Source organism: Uloborus diversus, chromosome 6, assembly GCF_026930045.1.
Source record: "Uloborus diversus isolate 005 chromosome 6, Udiv.v.3.1, whole genome shotgun sequence".
NCBI lineage: Eukaryota > Metazoa > Arthropoda > Arachnida > Araneae > Uloboridae > Uloborus > Uloborus diversus.
In genome coordinates, this window is record NC_072736.1 from 86,305,136 (window position 1) to 86,323,022 (window position 17,887).

The 17,887-nt window shown below is 34.7% G+C and overlaps 1 protein-coding gene across 1 annotated transcript in view; it reads right to left on the reverse strand.

Moving 5' to 3' along the window:
- LOC129224852 (uncharacterized) overlaps positions 1-17,887 on the reverse strand; it is a 156,860-nt gene that overhangs the window by 121,014 nt on the left and 17,959 nt on the right. The window contains exon 5 of the mRNA XM_054859398.1: positions 4,617-4,756. Within this exon, the coding sequence (XP_054715373.1) occupies positions 4,617-4,756 (140 nt within the window). The remainder of the gene's footprint in view (positions 1-4,616; positions 4,757-17,887) is intronic.

Below are 17,887 nucleotides of genomic sequence, written 5' to 3' on the forward strand. Positions count from 1 at the left end.
TAGAAGAAAATTTAAATGAGAGTCTACCTAGGTTCTGAACTTCCAAGTGCTCTTTTCTCGAAACTTAAAAAAGTCCGCTTACATCCAAACACTGCCACATGTATAAGGGGAGAAAAAGCAGAGTGAAGTCATTTTGGTATCGAACTAGACTTCCGAAGTAAACTAAATAAAAATCAGAGGACCTGCACGTGGAAGAAAGTTGAAGATGGAAAGATTAATCCACATGGCCATGACCACCCTTTTAAGCACCTGTTCCATAATTCATGGAGACCAGTGCGAAGCAGTGTCCGGAAGGGTGTCAGAGCAGCTCGTGAAACGACGCTTAACGAACTGTCACATGCTGGAAAAGGTCTGGCGAATGGAATGATTACATTGTGCAAGCATTGTCTGGCCTATCTGTCATCATCACTTATGGTACAGTTCCAAACTCTTACTGGAGCGCGGAGGACACGCATTGTTATAGTAGGAGGAGTGTCGGGACAAGCACTATATTAAGTGGACGTCGGTCTTTGTTTTAGCTGTGCCATCCATTGCTGATGACAGGGATATAGACTGGATTAATTCCAATCACCTCCATTATAATATCATTGTTTTCACCTTTTTTTTTTCCTTTTACGATCGGTGGGCATAATGATTAAAAGAGCGCTGGGTAAGATTGTGGGTCGTAAAAGCTAGAAGTTCAGTTCATAACAAGGAAATAGCTTTCGTCTTACATTTAAAGGATTTTAAATTGCTTGCATGAACTTTTTACGACCGGATTTATTCTGAAAGCTTACCCTTCGATGCCACACATAATCCTGCTCAAACTTTTTTATGACTTTTAAAGAAAGTTTGAATATGTTATTCATTGCAGACAGATTGAATTTGTTCAAAATTGTTAAAATACACACATTGTAGCAAACTGATTTTGATAAGAGGATGCTCAAACTGTTCGGTTTGGCCTTCAGGTTAACGTTTAGGAGGAAAACATCTCTATCCGGCGGTATGCAAATGTTTTTTTCGAACCAACAGTTTGGATTTTGTGTGTTCTTTCTTTCTTTTCAGCCCCCCCCCCCTTTAACATGCTTAGTTTTTCGTTGTGCTTCCCAAGACGGTTTGTCGACCTGCTGACCTTTTATTCCTTGTACAGTAAAAGCTGTTGACATTTGTGATATTCTATTGCCCTAAACCAGGAATTGGCAAGTAACCTTAAACTGCGGTCCGGATACTTCTGAAAATTTTTTTCGAGGTTCAATAAAAATCCTCATATTCTTCACTAGCCATTAAAAAATTATATCAGTCAGGCAATTACATTCGAAATGCTAGAAAAAGTGAGATAATTGGCGCCTAAAGAAATTGTTGTTTTCATAAAAATATTTTCAAATAATTCATTTGCTTAATTTATGCTTTCAAAACAGTTTTACTGGTCCGCCAGTTGCCAACTGCTGTCCCAGATCCTCCGTTTAAGGGACTTCAGAAAGAAGACACAAAACAGAAATAACAGTACCGTTGAAAAGAGAAGCATATGTCGTCTTTCGAAGTAATTTCCGCCTTATAAGACTTCGACGGCTGAAATTTTCCACTTTTAACGATCGCCAAAAATTTTAAAATGAATGTGAGGCATCTGTGCATTACTTTCTTAAATTTCCCCATTAAATTTCTTGTTAGAGCAAAAGGCCGGAAAACCTGTCGCCGAGATTAAAGGGTTTGATTTTTTACTATTAAGATAAACTACTTTAAAAGACTCTGCTGCTTTCCTTGTCGACAGTATCATTGTTGACCTCTGTCTGCAATCCAAAGAAGTCCATATAGGTTGAGTGGGTTACATTGAAAATGGAAAGGGGATAACGGTAATTTTGACTATAGGGAATGGAAGAGCTGCAGACTGACACCTGACAAAGATTAATTACGCCTTGGGACATTTTAAAAATGGAAAAAAAATACAGGAGGAAGAGGGCTAAAAATCACTTAAAAATCGAAACTATGCCTTTCATTCAAAAATACGCACTTTCGCATCTTCCATTAAGAGCCTTGACGGTAATCGAAACGCACACGTGTACTCTCTACATGAAAAATGTTTGACCTATGTAAAAAGACGCCGCTGAAGAAGGTACATACAGCCTGGGGTGGGGTAGGGGAGAGGTCTGCATCCTACCGCATCAAGTTTTATCTAAATATTTGTAATTTCGTTTGAGCCTGCACCATTTTTTTTTTCTTTAGTGTGCTTTCAGTGCTTTTAATGAAGCTCAAAAATAATGTGTGAACTGAACGTTCAAAACGATTGATTAAAAAACTTCTCCGACTTTTTGATTTTTTTCAGTAATGACATAAAAGTGCGCTGTGCAGATGCTATTTAGTCTGCATGAAATTGAAGACAGCAAAACAAAATGGATCAGTCATATGGAAAGTGCATCTATACTAAAAATCAGGGCTTGAAAGTAAGCTCACGGAAGTTAAGCTCCCGTGCTTCTTTTCAGTTTTACGTGAGTTTTCAGTCATTCGATGCAATTCAGACAAATCACATGTGATGAAAGTAGGCTTTGAAAACTCACGCACTTCTGTTTTTTTTTTTTTAGAAATAAGGTCCTGCTTTGGACGTTTTTGTGAAAGTTTCAAATAAAGCTTACGTAAAAAACAAAAACAAAAGAGCGTAATAAATCACATTAAATTTTAACCACCGTCTAACTTTCTCCTACCGTAGTTAATAAATAAACATTATTGTTGCCTGTGAGAATTTGGTGTTAGAGGTAGGAAATCCTATAGAATATTTTGCGGTTCTATCAAGACAAACATTCTCTGATTGGCATTCCACGATCAAACAGCTGAGTCACGTACCCTGAATCAGTAATTTGGATATTGGGATAAGAAAAGGTATTCGTGAGCAGTATTACCACATTGGTACCATCATAGATTGTCTTAGGTGAGACCATCATTGGATGAATCCTTGACTCAGCAGATAGTTATAAGCCCCATACAATGGCGAGCGCTTAACTGACTACATGTCTTAGTTTCAGGGAAGTACTTGGTCTAGAACAGAGGTTCTCAAAATTTTAGACATTGTGATCCCCTTTTTAGATAAAGAATTTTGGTGACCCCCCAAAGTTTTAACTCTGTCTAAACCCTAAAGCAATAACTGAAAACTACACAAATGATTATGTTTTATCCTTAGAAAGACAAGTAATTAGTAAAATAAACACGATTTTTTGTGTGCTGAATTATCCTCACATATATATATACATATATATATATAATGATCGAGTACTGCTGACGTCATCAACAAAGAAACTCGCGCCAAATTTAATAACATGGTAATTTAATAACATTTTTTGGTAATTTTTAACATGCAAGGAAATGCTTTATTGCGGCGAGGGTGAACTGAATCCGGTCACTTAACTGTTTTATTGGTAACACCGTCATTTTAGGAAAGTGAAGAAACGAAAAAGTGGTCGGTAATGAGCGCTATCTACTGAAGTTTAGCGTTAATTTATAAGAGTTAGGTGAAAAATTTCAACTGTCAAACTATTACCAAACAGGTAATTGCTTCGTTAAAATGTATAAGAGTAGAAGCAATTTTCAACCGTCATACCTTGACGGGTGACTTTCTAGTTTTATTATAAGAGACATCACTTTATTTTATAATCTTGCTGTAGTTTTATGAGTTATTGACCTTGCGCTTCTTCAAGTTCTATCATTGCACGCAGTTCGAAAAACACAGCAATAAATCAATTTCCTTGAAACTTTTCTTCCACATCTCGCGACCGCCCTGGACACATTCCGCGACCCGCCTGGGGGTCGCGACCCACTGTTCGAGAACCCCTGGTCTAGAAAGATACAGTATCATGGCAGCTTATATATGTGGGGAAGCACAGAAGTGACAGAATTTTATTCAACTTGCCAAAGTCATCGTTGAATAACCAACAAGAAACAAACTCGTTCCTGCTAAGTATTACCTCTAATGTGCTGAAAATCATTTCGTTGCATGACATGCAGCTCAATAAATGTCATTTATTCAGCTTTTACATTTACTTTAAAACTTCCTTATCATCTAAACTGGTAATTTGAATTCATTTTACATGAATCGCCTGCAATCTTAGCCTGGGAAGTTTTCAAATGATTTCATCATTTCATCTTGACTTGGTTCAAGATGTTTTCATAGTTGGTCATTTAAAAAAAAAAAAAAAAAAAAAATCAAAAAATCAAGTACAGCAGTTTTGCTTGCTGAACTCTCTTCCTTTGGACGAAAGAAACTTCGTGTTATTAACATTGAAACATGTAGGTAAAAATGCTTTAGCGTCTTGTAGTATTTTACCGCTCAAATGTAAGTAATTAAACATTTGCTATTATTTTAAATGTATTACGAACAAACATATCACACCTGTAGTGCAACAAGGTCACAACTCGAATAAAAGAAAAAAGTAAAAATGACAATACATTCATAGTAAAATGGGTTTTGTTGAATTGTTCGTGGTGCTAAAATCGGGGCTTTGTGTGCTTTGATGAAAAAATTATTCGTCAGAATCTAACCAACTAACCATCAGATGATTTCATAACTATTGCACAAAACTGTGCCGTGTTTTAACATATAGCACTGGAGTTGCTATATTAAAAGTTTTTTTAAAAACTTTGTTACAACTTACCCCTGTTTGACGCCTTTGGCCCCTCGCACCTTCAACCTCATTTCTTCGTAATCACAGGCGACATCAACTCGCCTGTCTGTTGTCCTCAGAACGAAAGGATGGTGCTGAACAACAACACTGTTCACAAAAGTTCCATTTCCCTGCAAAACGTTAATGATAAATTATTTCAAAGAAATTCAACTATACACATAAACAATATTTTTTTTTTTTGTAAACATTGTGTATAAAAGTAAATATACGTCCTGTGATCAAATACTAGGCAAAACCAACATATGAAAGTAAAACTTTGCACACTTTGCATACAAATTAAACAGCTGTTTTTAGGCTATTCATGAGCTTTTAAATAGCTGTTTTAGCCTATTCTAGAGCTTTAAAATAGCCGTTTGCTTTTATGGAAAATATTTTACCTGTTTATTACTCTTAGATCACTATACTGTAAGGGGCCGTTAACAAACTGCACCCTGGCAAGGAAAGTGGCACAATTCAAAAAACATTCTTCGAGGAAATCAAGGTTTCACGCAATAGTACTTTTAAGCGATTTGGTGTCCAACATTACAATACGAGCAAAAAAATTATAATGTGATGTTTACTGGTTAGATTTTGCTCTCTAAATCAATAATGCATGCTTAAAGTTCAAAAATGTTTCTTCTAAATTATGAAATAAAGATGTGTAACAATTAATTATATCGTTTTTATACCATCATGCACCAGTTATGAAAGCTAACTTGGTGCGACTTTTGTGGGAAGAAAGAACATTAAATTTAGATTTTAAATCAATAGCTGGCCTGTTTTTCCCACATTTTGGGTTGTGTCACTTTCCTTGCCGGGGTTTGCCATATAAAAATAAATTTTTGCATAAAAATCAAATAGCTGTTTTTAAGCTATTCCTGAACTTCAAAATAGCTGTTTTTATGCTATTCCTGAGCTTCAAAATATCTGTTTTATGCTATTCCTGAGCTTCAAAATAGCTATTTTTAGTCTATTCCTGAGCTTCAAAACTGCTGTTTTTAAGCTATCCCCGGGCTTTAAAATAGCTGTTTGCTTTTATGCACTTATTTTTTTTTTATCTGTTGTTTTTTTTATCTTCAAAACTGCAGAACAAGCGAAATTATTAAACACTGGATATCATCTCATGCAATCAAGTCCACTTTGCCCAGCCTTACAGTATAGAAATAGTACCTCTAATGTGTCGAAATAAAATTACTATATTTATTCTAAAAAGGAAGGCGTTGATCATTAATCTCACCATCGATAAGCGTTTCAAAAAGCAAGATGGAATCCACTGTATCTTGAGAGCTCTCGCACTAGAAAAAAAAAGGGGGGGGGGACTGAAGGGTGACATTTTTTGAAAAGCGAGGGGGGGGGGCAAAAATGTTAAAGAAAAGAGTGATGTCATTTATGCATCGTACTATACCTATGTTTGCCTTTTTTTTTTGTATTCGTATTCAGCTGATATCCATAGTAAAAGTGAACTGAACATCAGTAGTTAAAGTAAATATTATCCCAGACAAAAGATTGCATTGTGTTTTAGAAGTCTTTTAAAGCGCTCAATAATGAATAAAGATTTAAAAAAATTACTAATTTCAAAAAAGTCATAATTATCATTATTCTATCATTTTCTCACACAAAGAAACATTAAATATGCTCACTTGTACAATTTACACTTAAATTATGCATTTATAGTGCAGAGTCGATGGCATAGATCGTTCACTTTCAGAATAAATAAATACTCACGTCCGTGAGAAAGCTTGTAAATATATGCATCATTAGCATGTTTGCTAAACAGTTGAATATTTTGATATTTATTTGCTTAGATAAAAAATAACCATAAAAATCTGAAACAGGCCCGAAGAACGTCCACAGAGTAAACAATTAGTTCAAAGGCATCTTATACTGACATATTTATTTTTCCAATACAAATAAATATGTCTTTTTCGCACAGCAATTTGAAACGCGCGTGAACAAATTTAGCAATAAACCAACGCGAGGACGCTGGCCTTGCCTCGTAATTAGAAAAGACATTAAACAGTTCAAATTACTACGGAAAAAAAGCAGATTTGAATTACAAAACTCGAGGTAGGATTTTTCAATTAAGGCACTTATAAGTGCCGGATGATTTACTACAATTGTTACAACCGCATCGTGTTAGACATAGGCATGATATAACATTTTATGTTTAATAAATAAGGCATCGTGCGTCTATTATACTTAGATAATGAGCTCAAAATACATTTTTTTTTTATTTATTTATTTTTTCTCTCGAGGAGTCAAAGCTTGTTAGGGAAATCTACCAGTGGAACGTATTCAAGTGCGTTTTTCCAATTAAGACAGCATTTTTAAATTTTAAAGTGCGATTTAATGAGCTTTAAATGTTTACTTTTGTGCCAGCTGTAGGTTTGAAAAATGTTAAATAATGATGCACAAAATTACAATAGAAATGGCATACAAAAAACTTTTGGAGTTGTGAGGTATTAAAATTATTTTTGAGCCTTAGGACTCTTGTTGTTTATAAGTCCGAGAGAGTACAGCCCTTTTACCAAAATAGCAAAGCTGAGTAATGAAGAAACAGATGTTAAAATTTATTCATCGATTAAAAAAGTGAGTAAAATAAAAATTTACAAAAAACTATGTAAAATGGCAATTTAAATTCTACAATGAGAAAGGGAGGGGGGAGGAGCGGTTGAAAACAAAGATGAATTTCAGAACAAAATAAAATTTAAGGTGCATCACTCAATAAATTGGTTTAACCTGTAGAAAAAAATGAGTATTTTTTCGAGCCTACGATAAAAGTGCCACACAATCAAACTTGCTTGTTTAACGAGCATTTTTTACAAGGTGTCAAGCTTGGTTTTTAATATCAACATGGCAACTATTTGTTTTGCTCCACACCACTGAAGATGGCTTTTTATTTGTTGTTTGCAAACGAACTAATTTAACAAAAAATATAAAATAGCTTAATGAAATAAACCGTAGCGTTCCTCCTCCTCACCTTTTTATCCATAAATCAGGAAAAGGAATTACAAGAAAATTACGATGCATTTCTTCACAATTTTTATAAAAATTAGAAAATTGTATTTGAAAAGCTCTACGTTGTATCATTTGTGTATTTCAATGTGCTTTAACCCGGTGAGGATAAATAAAACAAAGCAAAAATAATAAATTAATTAAATAATTTAATTAATTAATAAAAAAAAATAAGTTAAACAAAAAAAATCACCTTAAAAGACTTAAGTTTGCATATTTGTTTCGATGAGACGAATTAATTGTTAGATTTGATTTGTTGTTTCGTGCATTTTAAATTGTGCTCATATATCAGATTCGTTATGAGTTTAGTCATAAATTGGAATTTGTTTCATGCAACCATAAACCCATAACACTTATATTCACAATAAGTTACCGCCCTGTAGCCAGGGCTAAGGCAGAAATACGTGAAATACACCGCCAGCTCAGTCATTTCCAGCCGAGGACTGCAGTTTCGTGCTTATTAGCACTCATCAGCCCGGCATAGGAAAGTGACTGAGCTGGAGATGGAAAACCTCTTAAGGAAGCCAAGAGTGCCAAACAAACTGGTAGCTAATATAGAATTAGCGCAAACCAGACGAGTGACCGAAACAATGGTTCGTTTCAACTCGAATTTTGAAGGCAAGGCAGGTATATTCACAATAAGTTACCGCCCTATAGCCAGGGCTAAGGCAGAAATACGTGAAATACACCGCCAGCTCAGTCATTTCCAGCCGAGGACTGCAGTTTCGTGCTTATTAGCACTCATCAGCCCGGCATAGGAAAGTGACTGAGCTGGAGATGGAAAACCTCTTAAGGAAGCCAAGAGTGCCAAACAAACTGGTAGCTAATATAGAATTAGCGCAAACCAGACGAGTGACCGAAACAATGGTTCGGTTCAACTCGAATTTTGAAGGCAAGGCAGGTATATTTTTTTTTCTTTGTTTAGTTTTTTTTTTCTTTTCTTTTTTTTTGTTCGGCCGCATTTTTTGACTCCTAGCGCTACTCAGTTGATTTGAATTAACTTTTTTGTAACTCTAACATGATCGCAATATATAAGCTGGATTTCATCAAACAAACATTTCTTCACAATTTTCATAAAACGGAGATAAATTAAAAGAAAAAAAAAGACTTGTAAAACTTTCAGACTGCATCAAACGCGAAAACGCAATTTTGATGCCTTGGGTGGGGGGGGGGGGAATTAAAACTTCTCCCCTTTCCGCAAGTCATCGAGAAATTCTGATGAAAAGTTATTATCTCTACATTTTTTATTGCAAGAAAATAAAAAGTTGTCTGTTCCTTAATTTCAACTAAGAAAGGAGAATAAACAGTTAACAGGTGAGGTTTTACACCCCAGAGCTTCAATTTCAAAGTATTCTTATTTTAGTTTACTAGATTTCGTTGTGAGAGCACCTTGATTGAAATGGGCGTGAACAAATTTATCAATGAAACAGCGCGAGGACGCTGGCCTTGTGTCGAAATTAGAAAAGATATTAAACATTTCAAGTTACTGAGGAAAACAGTGCGTTTGAATTACAAAATTCAATTTCATTTCTTTTTTTAGTGCATTTACCTTTTTTTTTTCAAGTCAAGCAAGTGACTGAGCATTGCAAGTTGGTGTTGAACACAGGTTTTCTTTTTCTTTTCTTTTTTTTTTTTCTTTTAATTTTAATTTCGTGGTTTGGGGTGCAATAAACCACATCTCACCGAAAGCGTTCATCTATTTCCCATTGTAATTTTTACTTGTATATAATGTTTTTTAGTTGTTATTATTTTATATTTAATTCAATTATTTTTCTTCCATATAAAGTGGTGAATTTAGAATTCTGTTTTTGAATAGATTAACAATAGAAATTGAAAATTCTTTGTTTGCATACAAAAGTTTCGTTACCAAATACGGCTTCATATGAATCTGTATGTACACTACTACAGTTTCATTTGCATTAATGTAAATAAATAATGAATACAAACAAATAAACAAGAGTTTTTATCTGGAGTATTTATTTTTTTCAAAAGAGCTTCCTTTTTAACTCTTAACTGGTGAAGTGGGGGGGGGGGGGGGGGGTTACACAGAAAAATAGAGTTTTTGCATTCAAAGTTTTTGTAATGTTTTCATAGGGCAAATGACTAGTTATGGGCAGTCAACCAGTAATGGGCAAGTTTGTGTATTTTCAATATCAAGTTTGCAATCGATGTCGAAGGAACACCATTGGTGAATTCTCAAACTAGCCATCTTTCAAAAACACACAACACCCTTCCCTCACAATTTTTCGAAGCATCAGTTTTTGTCTAAGATTTAAAATGTTAATGTTTCTCTGTTGCCAACAGTGAATTTTCTTTGCATTTAGGTTTTCAGAGGGTTTCTTTCTTCAGGACCTGACATTGCTGCTTTTTTTTTAAAGAAAGCAGATCGCAGTTTTATTGGTACGTACTAAATCCACAGCTTTTCTCCATCATATAAGAATATATTTGAAATTAATTTAGATATTTAAGATTCTTTCAAGCTAATGTGCCCACAACTGGTCAGTTGAAAGTAAGTATTTTTGTTATTGGCACATTTAACCATAATTATTATTATTATTCATTTATTTATTTATTTATTTTGATTTATTCTTGCTCAAAATTAATACTTAGGATTAATGATAAAAGATAATATTAATTTATCAGACAATAAATAAAAAATTCGGCAGTAAAATAGTTTCATTTAATTTATTTATTTATTTCTGTTATTGTTCAGACAAATATTTTAAAAGCATTTTGTCAGTTCTTTTTTTTTTTTAATATTTATGCTGCAGGAATTGGTAAATTTAACCCTTTTTTAAAAATTTGATTATATTGTAAGTTTTTTTTTTTTATGTGGATGTGTATTTCCTAAAAATCATTGATTTCAGCTAGCATGATTATTACTAGTTTTTAGTTTGATCATAACAACTAATCGAATAGGACGATAACTGGTCAAACCATTTCTAAAATACATACGTAACCATAGTTAAAAATTAATGAAAAAATTAACAGTCACAAAAGTGAAATGTATAAGTTCTAACACCGTTAGAATTAGCTTCTTCCATGAAATGGAACTGCAATATTTTTAGTCAATTTGAAAAAAAAAGAAAAAAAAAAACTTATAAGTAGACCTTTAACAAGTCATATACGGCTGTATGTATGTAACGGTACTGTTTCAGTTGTATTTATATAGAAAATTAACGCAAATATCACTGGAAAATTTTCTACTTTAATCTGCTAAATCTTCTAAAGTGCACTAGAAATATAAGGCTGGTGTTACATACAGTCCAACCCGCCACTTACGTTACAAAGAAAAAAAAGAAAGAAATCACCTCACTTATTTAAGAGTAAACATAACCTTGAGAAAAAAAATTGTTCTTATGATAAGTTTGAGTTAAAATGCTTGAAATGCAGGTATCCTCATGTATATAATAGCGAAGGGTCGAGCAACGCTCCTGACGTCATCAACAATGAAACTCGCGCCACGGCAGGATAATTTGATAGTATGTTTTGATAATGTTTAACATGCAGGGAAAGGCTTTATTGTGACAATGCTGAACTTGATCTGGTCACTTAAATGTTTTACTGGTGAGACTGTGTCATTTCAGGGGAATGAAGAAACGAAAAAGTGGTTAATAATGAACGCTATGTACTTTAAATTAGGATTAATCCACTGGAGTGCGGGGTTAAATTTTCGACCACCAAAATATCAACAAACAGGCAATAGCTTCGTTCAAATGTAGAAGCAATCTTAACCCATCATACCCTGACGGACGACTTTCTAGTACAGATAATAGTTACTTGAAAATATCATCGAAGTAAAAGCATTGTTTCCTCGGTGCCTACAAAAATTGAACGTGCACTTTATAGGAATTCCAAGCTGAATTCCGGCAATTACAGTGCACCATTGACTGAAATTAAAGGAAATAAATAAAGCGCTAATCGCCACTTAGCGATTCGTGAACGAGAACGGAAAGTACGGTTCACTGCAAATGTGAAAGATAAAAACGTCTATAAAACCAAGGTATGTCCATCAAAAACAGTAACGATTCTTCGTTTATGCCCCTCGAGTACAAGTAATCCATCGGCAAAAATCAACATCAAAAACCTACAAGGTCGAGCAACAAGAAAGCAACCAGGTCACAAAGCAACAGTGACAAGTTTCGTCCCATAACTCGTTACCTGATCAGTATCGGCCAAAACAAAGCCAAAAGTCTGGAGAAGAGACGTCCAATGCTCATTTGGCTCAATCCCGAATCCTGATTAGGGAGCACTAAACGTATAATTAAATCGCATTGCGTGATGGCAAAAAACAAACACTTCAACTTCCACTAATGAGGTCCTCAGAAAATCGTTGGAATTCTTAGTCTGTATGTCCTGGGATGGTTTTATTGTCTCGTGCGCCCGAATGTTGTTTGGGGAAGGGAAATTACGTGATGGCTCCGTTCTTGCACGACATTCGCCGGGGTGGCGATGCCTTTTTAGCGTGCTTTTGCCCTGTCCAGGGCCTGTTATCTGCCTTAATATCCCTAAACACAAAGCAAACTCAACATGGTACATGTCACTCATTCCTCTGCCGGCCGAGATAATAATCTGAAGGGTCTTATTAGGGTATGGGAAGTTGATGAAGGCATTGTCAGTCAAATGTTTTCTTGAAATCATTTTATTTGTGATCCACGCCGGTGATTCCGAGAAAAAGTAGTATTGCTTTTGACACAAATTGCCCATAAATGTTTAGTACGAAATGAAAACAAAAAATAAAAGTTTTAAGGTGAATGAAATGTTTCAAAGAATACTTGACATTTAAATTTTCAGCTGCTAGAGCTTTTTCCAAAGTTTTTCTCCTCGGTTCGCTTAAATTATATCAGCAAAAGTTCCTATGTAATCATTTCTAAATAACTAAAAAATAACTATAGCAGAACCATTTCTCGGGTAACTGACTGACATTTTCGAAGCAAAACAGTTAATATTTTGTGACATTTAATGCAAAATATACGTTGTACAAAAGATCATTTCCTGAGGATTGTTTTACTTTTTTATTTGAATTTAGTGGCGTAACTGAATTCCCGAACTACATTTTGAATGATTTATAAAAATTTGATAAAAACATGGTAACTGACTGACATATTAAAAATTGACATGTCAGTCAGTTGCCATGCTTTTATTTATTTTTTAAAAATCTTTTTAAATATATTTCAGGAATTCAACTATACCATTAAATTCAGTTTAAAAAACACAATAATTCAGCTGAAAAGATCTTTTGCACATTGTATATCTTGCGTTAAATGTCACAAAATGCATTTTTTTTTACTTTAAAAACATCAGTCAGTTACCCCAGCAATAAATCAAGCCTACTCGCAATTTTTTGCGAGTGAACTGGTGATTGCAATTTCTATGCTCGAACAGTATCGAATCTGTTACCACACATACGGATGAACATTGCACAGTATTTAAGTAGCTATAATTCTCTTCGTGATATTAATGTAGAATATCCTTGAATTCATTAGAGGGCAGACTTTCAGTCATATTTGTAGTAAAGTTTCACAAAACGAGGCGTGGCGTAAGAGTATGCAAGCTGTGGATTTTTGAAATATTTTGGTACTGATTTTAGGAAAGAAGAGAGCGCTTGGTGATTTAATGCTGTTAATTATTAGCATGGCACTCTGGAATTTCTAAAAAAAAATGTTCAAACAAAATCATCAAACCATCCATAGGTGGCTGGTGCCACAAGAAAAAAAGGGAGGGGGCAGGCTTGGTGGGCGGTGTTCCTGAAGCTGAAAATTGAGCAATTGAATTTTGACGTCATTATTAATGAAATGACCTTCTTGAAAAAAACTCGGGACACTACCTCAAAAATCGTGGGGGATGGCCACAGTAAGACTCCTTCCTTCCAACTCAAAGCTTTATTTTGATTTTTTATGAAGAAATAACATGAAAAAAATAAAAAACACAGACTTCTTAAGTCAATCTTCGCTCTTATAACACATAAATCGATCAATTTTACCATCTTTTGATCGATTGTTAATTTTAAACTTTGAAAAGTGGAAGTTCAAAACAGCTTTACTTTTGAAAGTGAGCGGGAAGATTCCCCCTTGCACCCCCTAAAACCAGGTTATGAAATCATCCGTATCAACAGAGGCGTGAACAGAGGGGAGAAGGGACACCTTTTGGCCCGAGTCTGAAGGGGGCCCAATATTTTTAAAACTAGGGGTAAAATATAACGGTAAACACTAATGGAGGGGGGGGGGGGCGGAAAAGTCATTTGTGACGGGCACCAAAATTTCTGTGCAAGCCCCTGCGTATCAATATTTAGTGAAAAAGTATTAAAAATTTCGTATATTGTTTGGGATGGAGAGAGTACAAAAGCTGCAGTAACAAAAAAAAAAATAATAATAATAATTACCGAACAAAATTAATGCGATAATATAAATTAAAAATGTACAAAAAATTATCAGATTTATAGCACATAATAACATACCGGAATTAATTGAAAAAAATCTATTAATCTATGTTACAAATTATCGTTAAAGCAAACAAATTAAATAAGCTGACTAAGATAAGCTCGCTTTATTCATCGCACAAACCGATTCCAGTATCTCTGTAAGAGTTGTGAAGACGAAGTGCAAATTTGCCCCAAACTCCACTTATGTGAATGTAAATTCAGACTTAGAAAAGCATAATTTTGTCTTCAGACTTAAGGCCACCACCGTAGATGATTACAACCTGCAGGGTATTCTTTTTTACTGCGCGATAAGTCTTATATCAGGCGATAAAACTCGTTATGCAAATGCCAGTCCCCCCCCCCTTTTTTTCAGTTATATACGGTGAAGCTTTAGCTCTGTCATAATAACAGGCTAGCAATGAGAAGGGCTAAATTAGAGCTGCAGTGGTGTGAATATATTTATTTGAGTTGCGGGGATCTAAGCTAAAGAAGTTTTATTGGAAAGGGACGAAAGTAAAAATGAAATTTCAAAATGCTTCGTGCAGACGCAATTACAAAAGCGAATTCTAGACATACTGCAGTCAGTTTCATTATTGCAGCGATATGGTAAGCGCGACTTACCTTCTTGCCAGTGCTTTAGTTAGAGGGAGGGGAGAACGCGGGGGACGCTGTCTTATGAAATATTTGGTATTTTATTGTAAAAGTAATAATGCAAATGCAAACTGGTTTCGAATAACATTTCCTTTGGTTAGTCTTTAAAATCCCCAAGGTAAGTTCCCTCAAATATTTCTTAACCTTCTTTCCCGTAAAAGTATAGCAGAAGAAAATGGCATTAAAGAAGGCTTAATGAATTTTTAAAATATCGATGAGAAAAAAAAGTAAAAAATAAATAAAATAATGAAACAACTACCTAAAAAAGAAAATGGGGTCGTTTCCAAAATTTTAAAAGTATTTATTCTGAAAAAGCATGTTGAAAAACATAGGGTCTGACCATTTTTTGATAAATTTGTTTACGTTTAATATTTTTAAAAAATTACTTAAATCGGAGCGCTTTCATTGTTTAAGACTTCTGCCGATGACATCACAAATGATGAAATGCCATTCAGTGTTGCCACTCACAGTGCAAAATATTTAATTCGCATCTTTACTCGCGTGTATTGGCAACGATATGGTTGATAGCAAGCGTAGAGTGCAATTTTAATTCGCTGCTTGGGCCGTGGTAGCCCGATCGGTAGAGTGTCGGATTCGGGGCCGGAGGCTCCTGCGTTCGAACCTCGATGGTCGAAGACCCACCGTCGTCATTAAAGGGGACTGGGCGACGTTAAATATGCTCGTGGTCTCAATGTCCTCCAAGAGAAACGATACCTCTGGGGGTGCTAGCACCAGGTAGCTATTAGCTCCTGGACTAGTTCTAAATTCTCATTAACTGTTCGATCCGGTGATGGTGCTACCATCTATCGGTATATAAAATAATGGAGGCAAGGCACTTAGTATGCAGTCCTCGACATAAATACAGTTGTAGGCAGTTGTGACTCTGAATAGGAATAGGAATTCGCTGCTTGATTATCATAACGTGGAAACGTAGTAGAAAGATGCGACAAAGTACATCATTTGTGACGTCATCAAGACCACGCCTTGTTTGAAAAATTGGACATTTTAAAAAACTAATTAAAAAAAACCGTTGGGAAAATGAAGGTATTTTCTGGGTTCATGTATTTTTTTTTTTTTTTGCTCATTCTATCCATTTCAATGACTGAAAGTAGTACTTTTGACTGATGGAAACCACCCCATTGGAAAGAAGGGTGGAAAATGTGTGTCTGTCGGTCATTTGCATCCCCCCTCCCCCCCTCAATAACTTTTGAGTGAATAGTCCGATTCGAACTAAACAAATTTTTATTCGAAAGAACTTGACGAGAACACTTCATTCCCATAGTTCCTTTTTTGATTCGAAAAATGTTTCGTTCAATTCGAAACAGTTCAAAAAACCTTAACATTACCAACTACGGGGGAAATTTAAATAAATATAAATCCCGAAATTAAAAGTTAATTTACTTCAAACAAACTATGTTGGAAAAATGTAAAACGACAACATTGTGTAAAAAGTACAAATCAAGTATTAACACAGTTAAAAATGCCGAGTTTTTAATTCTATTTTAATACTTTATTTGTACTTTACACACGTTGTTGTCGTTTTACATTCCAATTGTTTTCGACTGCTTACAATTTATGTTGGAAAAAGCTCTTGATGAAGAATATTAAGAGAAAAGATCTTTTTGATTCGAACAATTTTCGTTCAGTTTTGAATAATTATGAAACAACTTAACATTCGTGCCTACCGGGAAATTTAAGGCAAATAAATATTACATCCCGCACTCAAAGCTGTATTTGCTTCAAACAAACTGCTTTGGAAAAAGCTCTTGGTGAAGAAAATGTACCGAAAAGATTTTTTTTTTTTTTTGGATTTAGCATTTGCAAAAGTTTAACATTAGCGACAACGTGAAAAAAAAAATTTAGCAAAAAAAAAATTTAAAAATTTGTGCTCGAAAATAATTACATTTACGATCTTGACATTTTGCAAGTTAGGTTCTCGTATGAAGCAATTTGTTTATGCAAAGTGTGTGTGTTTAATGTGGGCTTCGTAAGTTTTGAGCAATATCTGTTTTCCCCAAACTTATGCGAGCTTTACATTGTAACCAACTAAATGACTCGAGGTCATTTACTTGGTTACCATGTAAAGTTGGTAACCAAAGTTGGTCGCTTTGCTTTTATTATGATGTCAGGTTAGGTTTTTCTCAACTATAGTACATTAAAAGCAATGGTGATGGCGGTACCCGAAAGTATTGTTATCCACAGAAGCAGGGCCGGATTAAGGATTTCGGGACCCATAGGCATTAAAAGTGTTGGGGCCCCCTCACACGTGTATTTTATACATAATCTCATATATTATTTCTCTAGCCTGTATTTCTGTCACCACGCAAAATTATCCTTATTCCTTTATCAAATTTCATAATTTACCCCTCGTTTTAAAACTTATAGTTTTAGGTTCTGACTACATTTTTAAGTATTACCAATAATGTTTATTAACTATTAATACAGTAACTAAAAGAAAGCCCCCCCCTTTTTTTTTTAACTTTTTCCTTCCTTTTTTTTTTTTTTTTTTTTTTGTCGAAAAATCTTTTTTCTTACATATTTTCAAGTTTAAGATTTCTCCAGGGCCCTTCAGAACCTCGGGGCCCCTAGGCAACTGCCTACATTGCCTATTTAGTAATCCGGCCCTGCACAGAAGAATAATTTTATGTAATTTAAGCACCGAAAGATATTATTATCTACAAAAGAATATTCCAAGGTAATTGTTTGTATGAGTTATACTTTCAAAACACTTTTGGCGGTCCAATTTTTGACCGATCGAGGCTTGGGGCGCCCCAAACTAAATTTTTGGGAGGGTGGAAATTCCCAATTCCTCGAAAGGAAGTCCAAATTTTCCGAAAGATGATAATTTTGCCGAATGGAACTCCAAATTTTGTCGAATGATGATAATTTTGCCGAATGGAACTCCAAACTTTGCCGAAGGAAACTCCAAATTTTGTCAAAAGATAATAATTTTTCCGAATAGAACTCCAAATCTTTTTGAATAATCAGAAAAATTTGTCGAATGAAGAAATTTTTGAAAGTTAACTGAAGTTGAGAGCATACAATTTTTTTTTTGATCCGTGTCTCTGGCTCGAAGTTATCCTACATAAAGGGACGCCCCAATTGCAGGTCACTGTGACAACCCCGGAAAATTCATTAGTCGTCAAATTTTGAGAAAATATATAGCATTTTTTAA